The 22,992-nt window shown below is 37.1% G+C and overlaps 1 protein-coding gene across 1 annotated transcript in view; it reads right to left on the minus strand.

Moving 5' to 3' along the window:
* The window catches only part of Nbas (NBAS subunit of NRZ tethering complex), a 285,029-nt gene that overhangs the window by 152,220 nt on the left and 109,817 nt on the right, over positions 1-22,992 (minus strand). The window contains exons 23-28 of the mRNA XM_070025017.1: positions 22,239-22,392; positions 13,715-13,900; positions 13,071-13,244; positions 6,954-7,087; positions 4,277-4,339; positions 2,690-2,812 (exon numbers count right to left, since the gene is read on the minus strand). Coding sequence (XP_069881118.1) covers positions 2,690-2,812; positions 4,277-4,339; positions 6,954-7,087; positions 13,071-13,244; positions 13,715-13,900; positions 22,239-22,392 — 834 coding nt within the window. The remainder of the gene's footprint in view (positions 1-2,689; positions 2,813-4,276; positions 4,340-6,953; positions 7,088-13,070; positions 13,245-13,714; positions 13,901-22,238; positions 22,393-22,992) is intronic.

The following is a 22,992-nucleotide window of genomic DNA, read 5'->3' on the forward strand; positions in this document are numbered from 1 at the left end:
TCTCAACCAATAAGCCAAATGTACTGATGCACACACTCAATTCCAGCTATATAAGAGGCATAAGTAAAAGTATCACAGATTGAGACCAGCCAAGGCAAAAATGCAAGACAGTAATCTAAAAAACTGAAGCAAAAAGGATGGGGACAGGGACTAAATAGTAGAGTACCTGCTCAGCAAAGCCTTATAAGACTCTGTGTTCAAGGCACAGTAGTGATGTGTTTGACATCATTTAGTAATTACTGGCCCCTAATATGTAGTTTCTCATTTGAGGTCTATCATGCTTATTAACACATGTCAGGGGGGAATTATAAGAGTTATAAGTGTTATAAGAGTTAAGGACAGAGACAAGACAAGAATAAAATGCTAGGGAGTGTCCCAAGAGAAAGAATCATATTCTACACAAAGGAGTCAGCAGCATTTCCATGCATACAACAAAGTGTTTAGGGAGGAGAAAAATACAGGATACTGTGATATTAGTATCAGATTTGCAAGTTTTTAATATTCAAATGAATCTGTACTCCATAATCTAAAAACAGGCAATGTAATCTTTCTTCCTGTGAGCCTGCTCTTTCAGGATTAGGGTTGTTCTGGGTTATCTTGGTCTTATTTACATTTTTTCAGTTTCCCTAAATGGCACATTGAAGGCTAGAGCATTAGTTTGAGGGAAAAAAAAACTCAGCAACAACACCAAGGATCTGAGTTCAAGCCTCAAGCCAGAAGAAAGAAAAAGAAAGAACGAACAAAAGAAAGAAAGAAAGAAAGAAAGAAAGAAAGAAAGAAAGAAAGAAAGAAAGAAAGAAAGATAAAAAGAAAGATAGAAAGAGAGAAAGAGAGAGAAAGAGAGAGTAAGAGAGAAAGAGAGAAAGAAAGAAAGAAAGAAAGAAAGAAAGAAAGAAAGAAAGAAAGAAAGAAAGAAAGAAGAAAGAAAGAAAGAAAGAAAGAGAGAGAGAGAGAGAGAAAGGAGGGAGGGAGGGAGAGAGAAAGGAGGGAGGGAGGGAGGGAGGGAGGGAAGGAAGGAACAAACGAATGAACAAATGAACGAATGAAATTGAAGTCAGCAGCAAATAACTTTATTTCAAGACTTAGAGATCTGTAATAACCAATAAACTTAGGGTATTGGAGAATGAAAGAATAATGGAACAGCATTAAAACATTTAAAAATAAGCCCTCATGTATATGGATTACTGATTTTCAACAAAGCTATAAAGGCAATTCCATAGAAAAAAGTGTGCAACTGTCTAGACATGAAAAACATTCCTTATCCTGACAACAATAAGCAGAAAGAAAATCAAAATGAATCATAAACCTAATTATAAATGGGAAAGTAGAAATTTTGCTTAGAATTAAAACTGTGTGGCAATATTTCTTAGATATATTAACAAAAGCACACTCACAAGAGAATAAATTGGTTTTTAAAAATTAATTTTTAAGCATACTTTTCAAAAGACATGGAGAGAATGAAAAGACAAGGCACAAATGGGAGAAAATGGTTGCCAAGAACAAAGAACACAAAAGCAAACTCTCAAACTTAATAAGAAAACAATTCAGATGGGCAAAGATGTAATGCTGAGGACAAATGAGTACATGAACAGGTGCTACACTCTAATTCATTAAAGAAATGCTATTAAAACCAAAGCCAGGTAATATTACATACCTTTAAGACAGCTAAACTAAAGACCTACTGCAATACACTTTTGGTAAGGCTGTAGAGAAAATGAAACTGTCTACAAGACTGGCCAAATAGTTAAATAGTGCAAATATTTTTGAAAACAGTAGGCCTGGTTTTTTGTGACTCTGAGAGTTAAACCCAGGGCCATGTATTTACTAAGCAGATGATCTACCACTTGAGCCATACACTCAGCCCTTTGCATCTTCCTCCTTTTTTACAATAGGTTCTCATGTGTATTTTTCAGGGTGGCCTGAACCACAGTCTATTGACAGGCATGGTGGTCACCACCATATCAGTTACCAATTGAGATGAGGTCTTACGTTTATGGCCAGTTTAGCCTCTAACTATGATCCTCCCTGTCTCAGCCTCCTGAGTAGCTAAGAGTACATATGTGAGCAACCAGTACCCAGGTATTGTTTTTAAAGTTAACCAACCATTATATGACCCTAATTCCATTTTTAGTTATTCATTCAAGAGAAATTAAAGCATGTATCTCTATAAAAACATATAAATGAATAATCAAAACAGCTATATTTGTAAAGCCAAAACCTAAAACAATCCAAATGTTTATAAACAAGTGAGTAGATAAAAGTGACATAAATTCATAAAATAAATACCACTCAGCAAATAAAACAAATACTGATCCATGACACAACATTAATGAATCACAAATAATTTTGCTAAGTAAAAACAAAATGCTGTATAACTTATTTATAGTACATTCTAGGAAATATGTAGGAATCTACAAAGGGGCAGGAGGGAGATCAGTGGTAGCCTGGAATGGTTGGGAGACTGATGAGGAAAAGCAAGAGGGAAGGACCTAGAAGAACCAAGAGACTGCTTCCAAGGGTTACAGACATGCTGTTACTATGATTCATGCAGAGATGACTTGGCGAGGAAAAAGATCAAAGCTTATGCAAGTATAGAGATTTTACTACAGACCCATTACCTCATTAAAATTATCAAAAGAAGAAAAGAAGCAAAAAAACATCACAGGCAAATATCAATGTTACCACTCACTTCCGGCCTGTGTGTCTCGTCAATCTAACCATCAGCTTCCGAGCCTCTTCGAAGCTAGACTGAGTGTTTTTAACAAATGAAATTGGTTTCTCAAGTCCATGTTTTTCCAAAAGCTCTGACACACTGTAAGTGAAAGAAGAATGATTTAAAATCTTGCTGCCAAACAAAAAAAGAATCTCAAGCACATAAATAACACATAACTTTATTATTTTTTAAATCCTCACATGGTAAGACCCAATGTTACATACCATGATTACATAGTAAGTCTCAATTCCCTCCACTAACTTCTACTAGAATACATCTGGACTAAGTATTTTTTTAAAAGAATGACCAATATCTTTATCTCACACGTTTTTGCAATTTCCCTCTAATCCAAAAGCACCAGGTCAGTACAGTAAGCCAAATGTACAATTCAATACCCAGTTTTAACTCTTGGCAAATCTCCCTGAGTATCCAGACAAGGATGCCAGAAAAACAATAAACAGAGGGCTTGGTAATGCCTCAATCAAGCCTAATCTCCCTACCGAATCATCTCATAAAAATGTAAGTTTTATCAGTAATCTTTTGTATCAAATGAACTTCTTTAGCTATCGCATTCCACACTCCTCCTATACATACTGATCTCTCTCGTCAAGTTTACCATTTATGATACTGTTAGACATGTATGGCTGGATACCATACAATTCAGTATGTCTCCACAGTATGTACATTAAAACATTTGGCATAAAGTGACTACCAGAACCACTGCTGGCCACACCCACAAAGATGTGAAATAAATTATGCTATTTCACTGAGGTAGTCTTCTTGGTTTTATGAGGAAAACAAAGGTAACTGCAGATCTGTATGGAATGAGCCTGTTTAACAAAAAGTTTTAGTGAAACCTTGATGAATTTTTCAGGGAAGATTAGGGGGAGGAAGGACAAGCCAACTCACAATAGGAAACGTTTGATTTACTACACTGCTTTTGATAAACTATGCACAACTGTGTATCTTCCAAACATAGATTACTAAGAATTGGGCTAAAAAGTAGAGATTTTACAACGAAAAAGTTAATTCTTCGCTACATTCATATGTTATGGCACACAGAGACATTCTGTTTCTTTAAATGCAATATAAAAATTTTAACATTAAAATCCTAATTTAAGTAATAAAATTTTAGTTACTAGATTCCAGATTATGTTTTACTAGATATACAACCTTTACTTGTGATATTGATATTTATAATTTATTTAATTACATTTTAAAGTTTGTTATTCTTACACTTTTACTGATAACATAATATTTATCAGCATTATTTATATGCCCACTGAAAACAGCTACTAGTAAACATTAGACTTCTAAATGGCAAATTCAGAAAACTTTGACAGGTTCAAAGGTTGCTAAGCTAGTAAGTACCAGTGTTTTGAAAGCCGATGTTATTAGTCTACCATTCTGCTATAATCAGGTGGCAATGGCTTTATGAGAGAGAAAATTCACTCAAAAATGTCAAATAAATAGGAAGTAAATCTGGGAACAACTAATAGGCAGAACATTAATTAGAATCCTCCTCCCCATTCACACTGAACCAAAGACTACCCTCTTTCTCACCTTAGAATCTTCTCCAGTTGGTCTACCATGTCATGGAGAGTCGTAGTTATGTCTGTCTTAACACTAAAGAAATGAGAGAATAAAAATTAAAATTAAGTTTTAGTAGTGGGTTTTTAATACAAAATAAACTCAATTTGTGGAGGAAATGGTATTTCTCTCATACTTAATCTCTAACAATATGACACAGTCCAGGAAAAGTTTTAGGCTTGTGTTGTCAGTTTTTAGGACCCTATAAGGTTAAGGTTAAAAACACTAGAGTAGAACAGCATTCTCTACAACAGATTAGCCAGATACCAACAACTATTTTTCTAAAGTACTTTGGTTTCAATTTGCTTCAAGGTATGAAAGAATTGCAAATCAGTTACTAGACTTTTTTTCTTGTGTGTATATATATGTATGTGTGCATGCATGCGCTGTGCACTTGCATGCATGCGCATGCACACACTATACTGAGGCTTGAGGCCAGGGTCTTGTTCTTGCTCTGCTTTTTTTTTTTTTTTTTGTCAGTCATGGGGCGTTCAATCTGGGCCTGGGCGCTGTCCCTCAGCTCTTCAGCTCAAGGCAAGCGCTATGCAACTTGAGCTATGGTGCCACTTCCGGTTTTCTAGTGGTTTATTGGAGATAGGAGTCTCATGGTCTTTCCTGCCCAAGCTGGCTTTGAACCCCGATCCTCAGATCTCAGCCTCCTGATTAGCTAGGATTACAGGCGTGAGCCACCGGCACCAGGCTCTTGCTCTGCTTTTTACCACCACAGCTGGCACAGTACCCCTCGAGCCACATCTCCAGTTCCAGTTACTGGCTTTCTCAAAATAAGAGGTAAGAGGTAAAACAACTATCACTGTTGAACCAATCAAACAGATTGGGAAGATTGCCCTGCATGCTGGCCTTCTCCTAGAACTGCCCACATGCCCGGAAGTTGGAAGTTTCCATGAGGATTCTAGTACTCAGGAAGCTCTTCCACACAATCACTCCCTAGGCATCAGGGACTCACATCTACCTCAGCAAGAAGGCCTAGGGAGATAACCATCTGTCACACCATCTCATAGGCTAAAAGCAACCCCTTTCAAAGGAAGTTGGTGGGCAGGGGAGTAGGACCAACATTATCATGAAAAAGATCAGAAATGGATATGATTGAGTCTACTAGATATCTGTGGAAATATTTGCTTCTTAGACACAGACAGAGAATAATAGGGAAAGTAGGCAACAAATACAGTTGTTTACTAAAGCCTGACACTACTGGGTTCACACATTAATAGCATGTCTCTTTAAACTCTTGTATTTTACAATAGTACCTTTCAACAATTTGCTTTATACTAAATGACAGTAATTTTCCATAGAAAAAGATCAGTTGACCTATAAAATTCTGGGCCATCTTCTGTATTTGTCTGTTTCCATTATGGTATTAAGTTGTTTTTCTATTTCCTATATTAACTGTATCGGCTAGGAATGTAGCTCAGTATCTGCAAACAACAGATTTGCAGATTTTTATTCCTCTTCCTCTCTCCTCCTCCTCCTTCTCTTTCTGTTCTTCTTTTCCTTTTATGATGCTAGGAATCAAGCCAAATCTTGCCTAACATGCACAAAGCCCTGGGTTTAATCTCCAGAAAACAAAATTCAAAACAACTTCAGTAGCAATGGTAGAAATTGAGCCTAAAGGAGTGATTAGATTCAGGGTAGCAGGGTGAGCAAGATCTCTTGTCTTCTCAGTACCAGGACCCCAGGCGCTTTGTGCTGCACTACAGCGGGAGGCATGACCGGCTGATGACAGGTGAGGCTATGCTTGGGAACATGGAGAAGACCACGGAAGTCCAACCTTGACTGGAAAAGATAAATAAGTGCTAGGATAGGACTTTGCCACCGTACAAATACCCTTTTCCTATTAACCTTGAACTGTGAGTATGTCTGTTTGAATAATTATTTCACAGCGGACTGTAAAACTGGTTCATTAGAAAATAAAGATTGCCTTCACATGAGAAGCAAGAGAAGACACAAGCAAAAGAAAAAGAGCAAAGGGAAAAAGAAAACTGAAAGTAAGGAGGGACTTCTCTAAACATCTGATTGAACAAATGAAGAAATTGGAGACAAATTGAGCAACGTGGCTGATAACAATGGATTGGACCAGTCCACGGACTTCCCATTCAGTGCTCCTTCAAGGCTCCTCTCCAAGGGGGAAATTTATAGGATATACCAGATTTCAAAGCAAGATCAAAGGAAAATGACTGCTACCTGACCCTGCATGTAACTTAGTAAGCCAAAAGCATATCCTATAAATTTCTATTTAAACATAAAAGTACTTTTAAAATCATATGCATTCATCTATCAGTACTTCATTACAGGGAAGGATATCATACAGCCAGATATGTGGCTCTATGGTACTTGTCTAATATGTGTAAGGCTCCGACACTTCAATATATCAATAAATGAGTACATGAATGAATGTAACTCCAGACTACAGGGCTTCAGATCTTGTTTTATTTTGGGTTTTTTTGTTTGCTTGTTCATTGTAGTTCTACAGATCAAACTCAAGGCCTCAGGTATGTCAGGGAAATACTCTACCAGTGAACTGTAACCCTCAACTGCACTGTCAATGAACATCTGGAAAAGTAGAATTTTTATTTAAGTGTTAGAATAAAGGACACAGTAAGATTAGTCTACTCCTATCTACTGTATATCTCACCCATATCCCCGTTGTGGCAGACATTCTAAGATGTCGTAACAGAGAGAGAGCTGGTCATTCCGTTCACAGTTATAGATGCACTCTAGTGCTACTGCCATCAGCTGGTCCTGATCTGGAATAATTTTTTGCTGCAGCTAGAGAAAAGAAAGCATGTGGTATTAAACATCAATAGATTTACAGTCAGCTATCTCATATCCCAGAACCATGTCACCAGAATATTAAACAGTGCAATTAATAAGCTGTGGAAACAAATCTTGATTGTTCTTTAGCTTACAGACTTTTGGAGTATTTAATAATTCTAAATGAAATCACATTTTAATTAGAGAATCAGCCAAAAAACATAACTTGTAACCCATAAGCTATGCCATCTGCTACAAACAAACTCTTCAATTTATGACCCATAAGATAAAGTAGAAAGGAAAATCACAGTGAATTAAAAACACTATTCATTAAAAATAACATCAAAAATCACCTTACAGCTAAATTCAGTGTTTCAATTACAAAATACATATAATTCCTTAACTAATGGTCAAAAATATTAGAAACTATTATTTGTTCAGTATACACCTATCTATTATTCATTTAACTACAAAGTATTTCTAAGAAGGAACAACTGTAATGTAATAATACACAAGCCACAGAACACACAATTTCTGATGAAAATGGCTGCTTTGGGCTACTTTCTAAATAAAATACTATTTCCCATTGCACAGATTCCTACCCTTGAAGTACTTTTCTGAGATACAAAAATAACCAACTGATACCTTATTTTTCTAACCTACAAGACCAAGACATTAACAATATTTTCCTAAGAAGACTGTCATGAGGAGTAAATAATTAATACATGAGTATGAAGTCTGAAAGTTATTTCTTAAAGCTGTTTTTGACAGCAAAGTAAGTTTAAGATAATTTCTGTAACACTGATCTACTTCATTTTAATAGACATTTGTCAATATGCACAAATAGAAAAGTGACAGGAAATATGCCTAACAAAGACATTTTCTTAGTAGAAAATAATCAAATCCATAAATTTAAAAAAATATATTCTTAAGGTTACCAGGGAAATAAAGCTTTCTGAAGCAGTTGACCTTCTTAAAGCAGTTATATAAATGTCTTCAAGGTATTAAGAAAAACATAATGCCATTAGTTTGGCACTGACATTTTTACAAAGATCTATCTGATATTCAAAGTGACTAGTGGGTAAAATAAACATAAGCAAGGCAGAATAAAAATGAACACTATTAGAAATTAGTTTTTTAAAAAAATTTAGGGAGGGATAGTAAGGGAAAAACAAAGGAAGGGTAACAATGCTCAATAGGAAATGTACTCATTACTTTACTTATGTAACTGTAACCCCTCTGGTACAGTATCTTAACAATAAAAAAGATTACATCTTCTGAAAAGTCCCTATTTAGCTTATTTGCCAGTTAATTAGGTTGTTTATTCTTTCAAGACTTAATTTCTTTAACTCTCTGTATATTTTAGGTATCAGGCCTCTGTTTCATGTGTAGCTGGCCAAGATCTCCCATACTGTAGGCTTGAGGCACTGACAGTTCAAATGCTGTGCTCAAAATAACAGTAAATGTCCAGTCCACTGTCTGCAGAGTCTAAATCAGGCAACCCAGGCTTTGGACATTCTACAAAGGCTCCAGCTATATAAAGACTAGAAGAGATTGGGAGGAATTGCAGCAATAAAGAAAAAGGATGAAAACACTGAGATTCATGAGGACAGCTTGGGAACCATGTGAAACAGAAGACAAAATCCTGATGTCTTATGTGATCTCCTCCTTTGTATCTTATCCTCCAAGACATTAAGAAGTTACTTTAGAGTTCAATGTCCTGCAGTTTGTACTTGATTATATATGCCCCAAACCTTACGTGGAAAACCTTACAAATACCCTCCTGCCAATCTAATTTTGGTTTTTGGTGGGGTTTTTTGCTTCTTGGGTTTTTGGTTTTTGATTTTTTCTGCCAAGCTTGGGGCTGAACTTTGGGTCTGGGCGCTGTCCCTGAGCTTCTTTTGCTCAAGGCAAATGCTCTACCACTTGAGCCACAGCACCACTCCCAGCTTTTTTGAGTAGTTTGTTAGAGATGAGTCTCACAGAGTTTCATGCCCAGGCTGGTTTCTAACTGCAATACTCAGATCTAATCCTCCTGAGTAGCTAGGATTACAGGCATGAGCTACCGGTACCCAGCTGGTTTTTTATTTTTTAATTCTATTTAAGTCGGGATCTTGCTGTGATGCTCAGGTTAGACTCTAGCATTTCAAGCAATATTTCTGCCTCATCCTCTTAAGCAACTGGAACAAGAAGTGCCCACAACCATGCCTCCTTCAACTCACACTTTTTAATCCCACGATTTACTTAATCTATACAAAGTTTTATTTTACAGAAATTAAATTACATTTACTACTCAACATATGTGGAAAATGATTCCAGGACCTTGAAGATACCAATATCCATAGAAGCTAAACCACACCATACATGAAACTTTCTGTTGTAAGTAGTAAGATTTAGAAATGTATTTGTTGGTATAGTATGACATAGTAGTCTAAGCTATATGCTAGAGACATCATTGTTTCTGTTATATTATTAAATATAATGGGCATGATTTGTCACAGATCAAAAGTATATTCTTTTTGAAAATGAGTGATATATAATCAATGCTCCCAGTAAAACCTAGTAAAGCAAATAAATGTAAACAAAAGATGCTAAGTACCATGAGACCCAGTTTCATTAATTTATTCATTCATTCATTTTTCATGACAAGACATACTGAATAAGTGTTCTCTGCTATCATCGTGCTAGTCTCTGGCAATGTGGATACCAATGAAATACAAATGAGATATGAAAAAATATATATATGTGTGTGTGTGTGTGTGTATATATATCTATATATAGATATATAGATATATATACATGAAGCAAAGGAAAAGAGAAAAGAGAAAATTGTAAACAAATTAATTCCAATGCACATTGATAAGGGCCATAATAAGAGTCAAGTACAAAACCCTGCTGAGGGGCATCTGGATTGATTCCATATCTTAACTATGGTAAACAATACTGCAAGGAACATGGTTGTTCTGGTAACTTTAGTGTGGTCTTGTTTGTGGTCTATTGGATAAATTCCCAGGATTGGAATTACTGGGTCAAAGGGAAGCTCAGTATGGAGGAAATTCCAAAGTGCTTGATCAAGTTTACAGTCCCACCAATAGTGCAGCAGTGTTCCCTTTTGAAATTGTACCATTAATAAATGGAAAGAGTTGGAAAAAATTATATTAAGCAAAGTAAACCAGACCCAAAAAAATACATGTTGCATGGTTTCCCTCAGTTGTGGCAACTAGAAAATACCTATAAATCCACAAGTAAACACAGTGGATGGTAAAAGACAAAAAAAATACATTTGGACATAATAAATTATACATGACTTTAGACATTCACAAAGTAAGACCCAAGGAGGATATTCTTAGGAGAAGATAACAAAGATTCAATAGCTAGGGGCATATGATCATATAAAATGATGTTTATCAAAATGAACTCCAAGAACTCCTTGTTTATTTTTCTCCTTTGTCACTTTTTTATTTCTGTACCCCTGTCTTGCATGTAAGTTTATCTGTTATGGGGAGGATCAGGGGGAGCACAGAAATGATGGGACACAGTGTGAACAAATGCAGCAGTGATATTCATTACACACTATATTGAAAATGAACTATACAACTTGTTGGGGATGGGGGATCAGAAGGGAAAAACAGAGAAAATGAGGGAGGAGATGACACTGTTCAAAAAGAAAAATACTCAATTCCCGACTTACGTAACTGTGACCCCTCTGTACATCACCTTTATACTAATATGATTTTTTTTTAATCATGAAAGAAAGAAAGAAAATGGAAACAAAAGGCCCATCTAGGGTACTCTAGAGAGACCAACACTGACCAGGGGGCAGTGGTAAGCCCCTGGAAACCTTACCATAAATCACAACATGCTCAAATTCGTGCTGCATGAAGATGATCCGGAGAGAAACAGGATATGTTAGAAAGAAGAGTGGAACAACTCTGTTCTCTCCTTCATGTTCACATATTTCAACCAAGGCAAATGGCTATATGTTTTATTCAAAGGTATATGCTAAATTGCCAAGTAAAAACAACAAAGAGTTGATTGTATACAAAGGATTTACAGGATTCTGCAAGGAAGATGTATCTCAAACAAAATTACTACATAGAATTTAAAGTCACTTCCTTCTTCCTCATAAAACATTCATATGCAATCCATCCTGTTTCTCACCAACTACTCTGCTGCCATAAACACTCCTTAGGCTCAAGGAAACCACCCAAATTCAACACCTCATACTAAGTGCAAAGTGATTACGAGAAAATGGAAATGTTTGAATAACCAATGAGAAGCTAAACTTCTGACAGATGATCCTTTTAGATGCAGGGAAAAAAATGTCTAAAAGTTAGCAATTCTTTCCTGTTTTGACTCTACTGGTCTATAACCACATATCTTCATGGAGGTTGCATTAATAACAAAGGTGAGTAGAAGAAAATTCTCCATCAAAATTTAAAACTGAAAGACCTAGATTACCTATAGCTTGCCCTCAGTCTAATGTTCTCAACATTACCACAATCAGTGTTTCAAGTGGACTGAGCCCTCCTGCTCAGTCCCTCCAATGAACTGGGAACTACAATTGCCTGAAACAGTGTGATATGGGCATGTTTGTGTGTTTACCTTCTAACTTGGAATTGCTAATTTAAGCTTGCCCATTAAGACTATTTATATTAATACTTAAGGGCATAATTACCAGTAAAATTTGTTCTCAAAACATTTTACATTTTACAAACTGTCTTAAAATAGTTCTCAAAACATATCAGTTCAATTTACATACTGTCTTAAGATAAACATAATAACATAACTTCTAACTTTTCTTACACTGGTGAAGGTGTGTTTGATCCATGGTTAAACAGTTTTAACAATGCCAAATATGGTTGTACTTAACAAAATGACTTTCAAATTTGTACTCTTTAGAAATACAAAGTAATACAGTACACTTATACAATGATAAGTTATTAGGAATAATTACAAGATACCCTTTTGAAAACCTAATGATTTTCATAAACTACTTAAAGGGCCTCAAGATAGAAACCTTCCTTGTTCTATAGGTGCCAGCATGAATACAATGACTTGCCAGGCACCAGTGGCTTGTGCCTGTAATCCTAGCTACCCAGAAGGCTGAGATCTGAGGATTGCGGTTCAAAGACAGCCTAGGTAAGAAAGACTATCAGACTCTTATGTCCAATTAACCACCAGTAAACCAGATGTAGCATTATGGCTCAAGTAGTAGAGTGCTCGCGTTGAGCTGAGGAGCTGAGGGACAGCACCTAGGCCAGAGTTCACGCCCCACAACTGACAAAAAAAAAAAAAAAAAAAAAAAATCAATAAATCAGTAAATCAATAAACCCAGGTTCTTCTATCTCCTATATAATTGAAGATGACCATCTAATCATTTTATATCACAATTTTCCTTTCCTTTAATATTACGTTAGTTATCTACCTCATATGATTACTAAAAGAATTACAGTTAAGGCTGGGAAGGTGACTCAGTGGTAGAACGTTTGCCTTGCATGCATGAGGCCCTGAATTAAATTCCTCAGCACCACATAAGCAAAAAGAAAAAATAAAGCCGGAAGTGGTGCTGTGGCTCAAGTGGTAGAGCGCTAGCCTTGAGGTGAAGAGCTGAGGGACAGTGCCCAGGCCCAGAGTTTAGGCCCCATGACTGGACCAAAAAAAAAAAAAAAAAAAAAAATTACACTTAACACTTGTATAGTACCTATAATAGTAAGAATATCTAGAAACCGTTAGTCTTCTTATATTGATAATATCCAACATATAGGACACAGTAAACAAACTAGAATAAATGAGACAAAATTAACATTACCTTATAAAATTTTGATATAAACATTGTACTATGCTGTTGAAAATTCTGAAAGAATAAAATGATAGCCACTTTTTTTCTGGTGACAGGAAAATTATTCTCAAAGACTAAAAATGAAAGTTTAGTAATTAAACCTTTCTATACAGAAAAAAAATACAAAGAATTTTAAGAAATTAAGTTTCTACTTACGTCTGGTTTGGAATGCTGAAATATCTTCAGGGGAAATTTTAAGTCTGTTTTAGCTAAAGTTACTAAATATTCTTTCAAGAGCTCATTAGCCACACCGGGAGACTGTTTCTCACAACGATGAAGAAAGGGAACCATCCACTGGTAGGCACTTGTCACATATTTGTCCTCAGAACACTGGAAGCATAATTAACCAAAACAAACAAGCATTAAATTAAATTAAAAACCATTTTATAGCCAACACATCCTAACGTTCACAGACAGACAGACTGTGTGAAGCAATGAAGCTCCACACTTTCTACTACAACCCACTCTACAGGTCATCATGGACACTAGACCGGCAGTCAGAGGAGAATGTGCCACCGCCCTCCTACGGCAAGGGCTGCAGCAGCAATACTGCTGCACCAACAGGGGGTCCCAAATGGCCCACGCCCAGATCTAGAAATCACATACTACTAGCTACTACTGAGCCATGGGGTCCTCCAGTGTGACAAGGACCCTAACACTTTTTTTTGCAAAGTCTCAAGAAACTTCATTCAGTTACTTACTTCTCACACTTGTAAAATATTTCATTTTGGTTTGAGACACATATTAATCAAGTCCATAAGGAAAAAAATACATGAGAAGAAAGTTGAAACTAAACCTACACTATTCATCAGTAATCTCAGTTTTTCAATGTCTTTCATCTGCTGGAGTTCTTTCAAGGTCAGTGTTAAGTCACACCCGGCTTCATAAACTAGTGTTTCCAGTGTCACCAAGTCATCACACAGAACTAGCAAACCAGGAATCTGCCGCTCCATTCCAAGTCTAACAAGCGACAACGCACAGTCAACCTAAAATTGAAAAGTGACAGTAAGTTTGTGTGTATTACACATTGCTAATACATTGAAAGGAAAAGCTCTCAGTACATTATCTAATGCTAGTAACATATATGTAAAACTCCATTACCAGTAACATACTTTTATTTACTACAAAAATCTTTAACAGTTCTTCACTGAATATATCAAACTGTTTCAAAGAAATCAATCAACAACAAATACTGAGTAAAATGAAGGAAGAGGTAACACTTTTCAAAAAGAAATACTCATTACCTAACCTATGGAACTGTAACCCTCTGGTACATCACCTTTACACTAAAAAGTACATTTAAAAAAAAAATCTTGTATATTGTATATATGTTTATCTGAATTAAGGAAGGGAAGGGGAACAACAAAATGGTGAGACAAAGGACAAAGAGTGAACCAATGCAACAGCGATACAAGACAATATATTGGAAATGAACTTTACAACTTGTGGGGGTACGGAGGGTGAGAAAATGGGAGAAAAGCAAGAGAGGAGATAATGATGTTTGAAAAGAAATGTACTCACTACCATACATATGTAACTAACCCCCCTGTACATAACCTTGACAATAAAAATTTTTTAAAGATTTTGGCAAAAAAAAAAAAAGATTTTGACAACTACAAATATTGTAAGTAAAGATATGAAGAAGACAACCATCTTAAATTTATAAAGCCTAACAGTGAACAATACAGTTCTATATATATTTCTCCATTTAATGCTTACAACATTATATTAATAGACAGAGAAAAGAATAACAGGTAGAGACAACAGCAAATTAACCCTACTTTTGCTATAATGCTCTGCTCCAAAAAGAATTATCTATTCCCCTAGTTTTTCTACTCCTCCCCTTTCAGAAAGCATTCAATAAAAATTTGCTCAATAACTCTTATACAACTATTGTCAGTTGGAGCAACTCTAATACTTAGGTCTACCAAGTTAAGTGATGATTTTAATCTAAATGCTCAGTGGACTGTCATTCATCCCTGGTTCCCAGTCAAATTTATGAAGTACCATATTCTGTAGCTGAAGATAAGCCATTAGGCCTTCACTGATCACTTGTCTTACTACCCCTCACCCTTTTGCTCCTAGACCAACAACTGTTCATGGAGGGCCTACTGTGACCTAACACCACTCCAAATTTCCACCTCAAAAGGAAAAACAATGGATGACTCAATGATCGCACAGGCTGAGTTAACAGCTGTGTCTGACTGGCATCCAGAGAGAAACAGGGGGTGCTTAGTCCAACCCTAGGACATCCTAGTTTAGTCCAGAAGAAAGAACACTAAAGTGGGCCCTAAAGAAGAAAAACTATTAATTAAGGGAATTTCACAATTAGGGGAAGAAAAACTTGCAGGGTAGAAGCATACTGCACTATCAAAAGTACAACCAGATCCAGGGGGACAGAAAGAAGATGGGAAGTGATGTGAATATGGCTGAAGGAACAGGAAGAGGCCAAATGATAAAAATATGCTTCACTAAGATAAACTTCATCATTAACCCTAAAACACGGCACTATTTAAAGTTATCCAAAGATCCACATGTTGAATATATTTACACTCTCTGGAAGAATACTTGGTATTTCCTGAATGATGAATTGATGTGAATAGTCTGGATTGAAAGTAGGTAGCCCAGTCAGTTCTCAATGAAATAACTCTTAGACCAGTCAGTTCTTAGAGGAATGCTAACAGAAATACATTGAGGACCCACACTCATTAATTTGTGTGCTTATTCATTGAGTAAATAGTCATTGAACATTCCCTATGTAGTGGGCAGTAATGAGATGCTAAACAGAGGCAGTATAGAAGAAGACAGGAGAATGAAAACAATCAGGAGGAAGAATTTATGACATCTGGTCAGACTAAATGAAGGAGAAGGAGTCTAGATTCATGGCTAGGATTGGCGATGCTGCTTCTGGAGGAGCCTATGGAATACCTACCTGCTCAGAGATCCAACTGTAGATTCCAAACCAGAAACTAAAATCTGGAAATAAAGTTAAGGTACCAGGCTGGAGATGGTATTTTGGAATCATCAGCACATAACTCATAGAGCAGTATTTGGAAAGAAAATCTGAGCTGGCCACACTTGTGCACAATATTAATAGCAACAACTGTATCCTGGGGAATCATGATAAGGGACAAGCCAAAGAAAATAATACCCCTCAAGAATAGACTGAAATGAATGGCTAAGACCAGGACAGAAAAAAACTGAATTGTTGTCACAGGAAGAAGTTTCAGGAAATAAGCAGTAAATAGTATTATTAAAGGGCTCGGTCCCAGTGACTATACCCATTTAAGAGTCTGAGATCAGAGGTTCTCAGTTAGAAGCCAGCCTAAGCAAAACAGCCTACACAAGACACTTTCCAATTAACCAACAACAACCAAAACAAAAAACAAACAAAAAAAAAACTTAGTGAAGTGTGACAGAAGTTGTAATGTGGCAGCTGTGAGTGAAAATGCTGAACCAGAGTGCCAGGCTCCAGACCTGCACAAACATATTTGGGCACATGCATACGCATGCGCGCGCACGCGCGTGCGCGCGTGCGCACGCACACACACACACACACACACACACACACACACACACACACACACACACACACACACACACACACAGTGTCAAAGGACAAAATGCTGAGCCAGAAATTAAGGGAATGCAGGTGTCAATGGCTTACACCTGTAATCTTCACTACTAAGGAGGCTGAGATCTGAGGATTGTGACTGAAAGCCAGCCAAGGCAGGAAAGTCCATTTTATTTACCTCCAATAAACTCAAACAAACAGAAATGGTGCTGTGGCTCAAATGGCACTGCATTAGCCATGAGCACAAAAAGGCTCAGGAACAGTGTCCAGGTTTTGAGTTCAAGCCCCAGGACCAGCAAAAAGAAAAAGGAAAACAGAAAAAGAAGAAAAAAAATACACTGAGAGGTGGGTAGCTATGCTAGTCTCTCTAAGATCAGGCTTCACAGCATGGCAGGAGCAGCCAGACTCTGGGGAGAGGAGTAAACTAAACTTGAGAAAGTGATGACCATGAGCAAAGGAACTATTTCTATATAGAACAGTGATAGGAACAGAGCTAAAACACAAGCCAGGAAGAATATAACTCTAGTTTACTTTTCCATAGTTACAATGAAGAGGCTTGAACTTTCTGTACTCTCGGGGAAGTGAGCAAGAGACCCAGTAATGAAAGCAGAGAAAATAGATAGGCGATAAAGCAATCCCAGTCAAGAGATGCCTCTTCTAGAAATCAGAAAAGGTGCAGATAGAAGGAAGTTCTGAGTTCTTTCAATGAGACACAAAGCAGAACCATTTTCTGAGAATACTGAGCAATGCAGTGGAGGGCTAGGGGTAGAGGAGAAGGAAAAAGGGGAAACAGTCCCGTAACACACAGGGAAAATGCCAGCAACAGTTAAGCCAGTTAAATCCCAACCAAGTCCCAAGACAACAACAGGACTGACACACAAAGAGAAATGAGTTCTCCAATAAGAAGACTGGTGCAAATAAGTATAACAGACATAAAGTACAAGTAGGTAATGCAGAGGCAAACCACAGACTCCTGGTAATACTTTATCAAATGTTTTTATCATAGTACCTAGTTAGTATAATTTGTGTCTGAAATGACACTTTTATTTCCATAATAACTTTAAAAAGCCATCTCAGTTGAATTTTCAGAAAACAAAACCATAACATACAACTCTATGCAAGTGAATTTCAATGCACAGCACATTAGCAATTTGTATTTGTTGTCTTCCTAAATACTCAAGAAAAAAATGCAATGTACCGAAACTTCAAATAAACATAGACTCTAGTGCAATAACGTAGAATTACACTACATGCCCCAAGCCTATTGTGGGTAAAATGCACCATGATAAATATTTTCTTCAGCCAAAACAGGTTTTGCTGAAGGCATTTATAGGCACTACGGAAAAAGAACTCCCATATCAATTAAATCTCTAAATATGAAAAAGATAAAAAAAAATCAAATATTACTTTGATTGCAGTGTAAGTGACATGAAACATCAATGCTTTACATGAAGCTTAAAATGGAAGAGATGGAGAAGAATGCAAGCCAAGTAAATAGAGCCCACAAAGTCTCATAATTCTCTCTAATTTTGCAACAAAAAAAATTCTAGATATCTAGGAGTTATTGTTTGATTGCTAAAATATTCAACTTCAGAAATATCTACAGTTTGGTTTCTGATAAATTTTTTTTTCAGGTAACTTTGGGTTCAAAGTAGAATGGATCAGAAAGCAGAGTTCCTGCATGTCTCCTGCCCTCACCTCATACCGCAGGCAGCCCCCACCACCAGCATCCCTCTCAGGGTAGCACAGACGGTACATGTGATCAGCTAATCACATAGACTCATCACTGTCAAAGTCCACAGTTAACATCAGGAGTCACTGTTGAAGGTAAAAGTTTGATTGGTTTTGATAATTGTGTTATGAGATGTACCAACCTTGGAGATGAACTTCATTGGGCCCTAGTAATTGTGTAATTACACATATCCACCATTTTCATAACATAAATAGTTTATTGCCCTACAGATGACCTGCACTGTCTATTCAGCCCTACACCCTTGGCAATTACTGTCTCCACAGTTTAATCTCCAGATTGCATTTATAGGGATGAATCACACACCTATGTAGCCATTTCGTAGCTGCATCTTTTGCTTAGAAATATATACTCAAGATTCCTCCCATGTCTTTCCTGGTCTGATAGCTCATTTGTTTTCAGTCTGCTGAAATAATACACCATTGTCTAGATGTATCACAGTTGATCCACTCACTTCTAGAAAGGCATCTTGGTTCCTTAGTTATAGCAAATGTACTGCTCAGACAAACAAAACGTTACTACTTAGGAAAACTTAAAGGAGGATGGGACTGCCATGGAAACTCTACTATACTTTTTTTTTTCAGCTCTTTATTTTCTGTTTATGTGGTACTAAGGAGTCGAACCCAGGGCCTCATGTATGCAAGGCAAGCACTCTACCACTGAGCCACCTTCCCAGCCTCTACTATACTTTCTACCCAATTTTGCTATAAACCTAACCTCTTAAAAATACATAAGTTCAGCACAGAAAAATAGCTTTTAAAGTTATGTTTTATGCTTCACTTCAGTATGTCACTTTTTTTTCTTTTTCTTACTGTTATTTGCTTAACTTGAAATCTGACTACAAAATGGTGAAATACTGAAAATCAAGAAGTCGCACTAATCTATTTTAAGTGGACACAAAGGTTGTCCAGAACTTTTCAAAGACACGAAAGATTTTTAAAGTTTCCATACTCATTATCAGTAGAACCAGGTGAAAATCAGTTTTAAAAATGTATTCAAATGCACAAGCAGACACTGACACACTTTCCTCTGGTTCTCATAAAGCTCTTTATAGAGTAGCTGTATTATAGGTGTGACCACTACACTCAGCTTTTTTTTTTTTTTTTTATCAAACTCAGGACCCTCATTTATTTAGAGGCAAAAATCAAAAGAACATCTTATAAATATGTTAGAAACAATAGCAAGAAAGGCAAACCATTTGGGGTTCATTTCGCCTAACATCAACTTATCTGACCTTTTCTGCTTGACATATACTAGTTATTGCAAATAAGGGAAACTCTATGACCTATGTTTCTTTGGGCCTGGCTTACTTCACTTAATGTAATTTTTTCCAAGTCTTTCCATTTCCTAACAAATGGGGCAATGTCATTCTTTCTAATGGAGGCATAGAATTCCATTGTGTATATATACCACATTTTCTTGATTCATTATCTACTGAGGGGCATCTGGGTTGGTTCCATATCTTAGCTATGGTAAATAATGCTGCAATAAACATAGTCATGCTGGTAGCTCTAGTATGGTCTTGTTTGTGATCATTTGGGTAAATGCCCAAAAGTGGGATTGCTGGGTCATAGGGGAGATCTATGTGGAGTCATTTGAGGAACCTCTATACTGCTTTCCAAAGTGGTTGAACAAGTTTACACTCCCACCAACAATGCAGGAGGGTTCCCTTCTGTCCACATCCCCTCCAGCATCTGTTGTTGTTAGAGTACTTGATTATAGCCATTCTAACTGGGGGGAGGTGGTATCTCAGTGTCATTTTGATTTGCATTTCTTTTATGGCTAGAGAGTTTGAGCATTTCTTTGTGTGTCTATAGGCCATCTTTCTTTCCTCTTCAGAGAAGTTTCTCTGTAAGTGTTTAGCCCATTTATTTATTGGGAAGTTGTTTCTTTGGGGATTTGTTGTTGGGAGATTTAATTTTTTGAGTTCCAGGTATATTTTAGATATGAGACCCTTGTCCGTTGTATGGCTAGTGAAGATCTTCTTCCAATCTGTGGGCTTTCTTTCTTTTTTTTTTTTTTGGGGGGGGGGGTTCCAGTCACAGGGCCTGAACTCTGGGCCTGGGCGCTGTCCCTCAGCTCTTCAGCTCAAGGCTAGCGCTCTACCACTTGAGCCACAGCATCACTTCCGGCTTTTTTTTTTTTTTTGCTTATGTGGTGCTGAGGAATTGAACCCAGGGCCTCATGCATGCAAGGCAAGCGCTCTACTACTGAGCCACCTTCCCAGTCCCGAATCTGTGGGCTTTCTATTGATCTTGCTAGCTATATCCTTTGCCATGCAGAAGCTCTGTAATTTCATACAATCCCATTTGTCCAACCTTTCTTTGATTTGTTGTGTTTCTGGGTCTTGGACGCATTGCAACAATGAGATGTACAAGTCGTTATGTCTAAGGCGAACTTTACAACTTTGGTGGGGGAGGAGGATTGGGTAGGGGGGTGGGGGGAAGATGGGAAGGGATGGCAAGGGGAAACAAAGGACGAGGCTACAATGCTTGATAAGAAATGTACTCATTATCTTGCTCATGTAATTGTAACCCCTCTGTACAGTATTTTCACAATAAAAAAAAAGACAAAAAAAGAAAAAGAAAAATTTCGGCCTGTGCCAAGGAGACTAAGGTTTCTCCTATTCCGTCCTATAATGTTTTCAGCGTGTCTGCTTTGACTCTGAGGTCTTTGCTTTGTATGTCCCTCCCCCACAGTATAACCCTTGTTTTCACTGTGTTTGATGTTGGTATAATTTGGGGAGGGGAAGGGAGAAAACAAATTGTTTAAATAGGGATACAGGTGGACCCACTGCAACAATGACATGTACAAGATGCTATGTCGAAAAACAAACTTTACGATTTTGGGGGGGGGGGGGACGTTAAGGGGAAAGAAAGGAGGAGGCTACAATACTTGATAAGAAATGTACTCATTACCTTGCTCATGTAATTGTAACCCCTCTGTACAGTATTTTCACAATTTAAAAAAAAACCTTATTAATAATAAAAAATAAAAATAAATAAAAAGAACCGAAGTAACTCTGTCTTGGTTATTTATGCTACCCTATTATGTCTTTATACTCTTACAATTTGAAAAGTATTAGCTATGCAAGTTGTTAATCATTTAAGTCAACATCTTTATCATCGTGTACATTGAAATGTATATGCTTTCTTTTAATTAAAATGTTATTGTAATGGCAATGTACAGAGGGATTACAGTTACATAAGTAAGGTAATGAGTACATTTCTTTTTGAGCAGTGTTACCCCCTCCCTCATTTCCTCCCACTTCTCCCTCTCTGCCTCTCCTCCCTCCAAGTTGTAAAGTTCATGGGAAAAAATTACAGTAAACAAAGTGAGCCAGACCCAAAGAAACACAGGCTGCATGGTTTCCCTCATTTGTAATAACTAGAATTTGTCTAGGATATTCTTAGGAGAGGATCACAATGGCTCAATAGCTATGTGTATTTGACCATATACAATGGTACTTATGGAAATGAACTCCAAGAAATGGAAACAATAACTGTTTGCTGTTACTTCTTTTTTTCTTTCTCCCTTTGGTTTATTCCTGTTGTCACTGTTTTTTATTTCTGTACCCTTTGTCATGTATGTAAGTTTATCTGATTTGAGAAAGGGAATCACAAAAAAAAAGAAAGACAGTGGGACAAAGGGTGAGTGTCTAGCAAAACTCAGTAGACACTATGTCAGCTTTTTTTGTTTTCCTTTTAAGAAAAGATCTCACATTTTCCTAGGCTAGCCTCAAACCATGGTCCTCCTATAACTGCTTCTGCAGTTTATATTTTAAAGAAAGATTGAAAGCAACTTTTCTTCTATGGATTTGCTTTGCAATCATCTAAAACAAAAGGCACATGTATCCTTCTACAGAGAAAGAAAAGTGATCAAAACCAGTAAGAAATATTCATTTCATCCCTTGCAAATAATATCTATAACCCAACACCCTTGGCACTGTAGTCCATCCTGGAGGCCAGCATCACAGAGCAACTGCAGTCTCTCCCCTCACCTGCCGGGAATGATGCTCTATCTCCTCTGCTCTGCTCTGGTACCAGTCCATGACCTTCTCAACAGAAAGCTCGCTGGTCCTGTACTGTAGTAACTCAGGCTGTGCAGCATACAAGAACTCACTTTCATCTTGGAGACTTGGCTCAACCACCATTCTGCAAAGCACAAAGGAATAGTGGAACAACTAGAATGCTGTAAAGACAAACATAACTTTACGAGAGAAAGACAAGAACAGAGATGAGAGGAAATGTAACACTTTTTAAAAACTTAGTTTCCCACCGGTTTCCCTGACTTGAAACATCACAATGGATGTTTCAATCAATGGATGCCAAAAATCAATCAAGAAATTATTAGCAAAATCAAAATTACCTGTAAAATGGGAGCCAGAAGCCTCCCATTGGCCCACTAAATCAAAGTCATCTGTGCTGGCCAGCCAGGTCTCAGTTAGGAAAGTACCCAAGTGATTCCAATGAGAGATCTTAATTTCAGAGTTCACATGAATCAGAATAAATGCCCCTTCTTTATGCTGACAATATACTTCTTCCAAGTGCCAGCCATCATGCATCATGCTGATATATTTGTGCATCATAGGACTACTCTACATCCTTCCTCACAGCGGGAAGAACAAGTCACACCATAGAGGACATACAGAGGACAATATCATGAGGAGCAGACTTTATCAGCCTGGTCAGGTCAAGTGCCTTCCAGAGTAAAGAACTCTCAGAGGAAAATAAGGAAAACCCTGTGTCCCGCTA

The sequence above is a fragment of the Dipodomys merriami genome, unplaced genomic scaffold (genome assembly GCF_024711535.1).
Source record: "Dipodomys merriami isolate MVZ:Mamm:240054 unplaced genomic scaffold, mDipMer1.0.p SCAF_17, whole genome shotgun sequence".
Lineage (NCBI taxonomy): Eukaryota > Metazoa > Chordata > Mammalia > Rodentia > Heteromyidae > Dipodomys > Dipodomys merriami.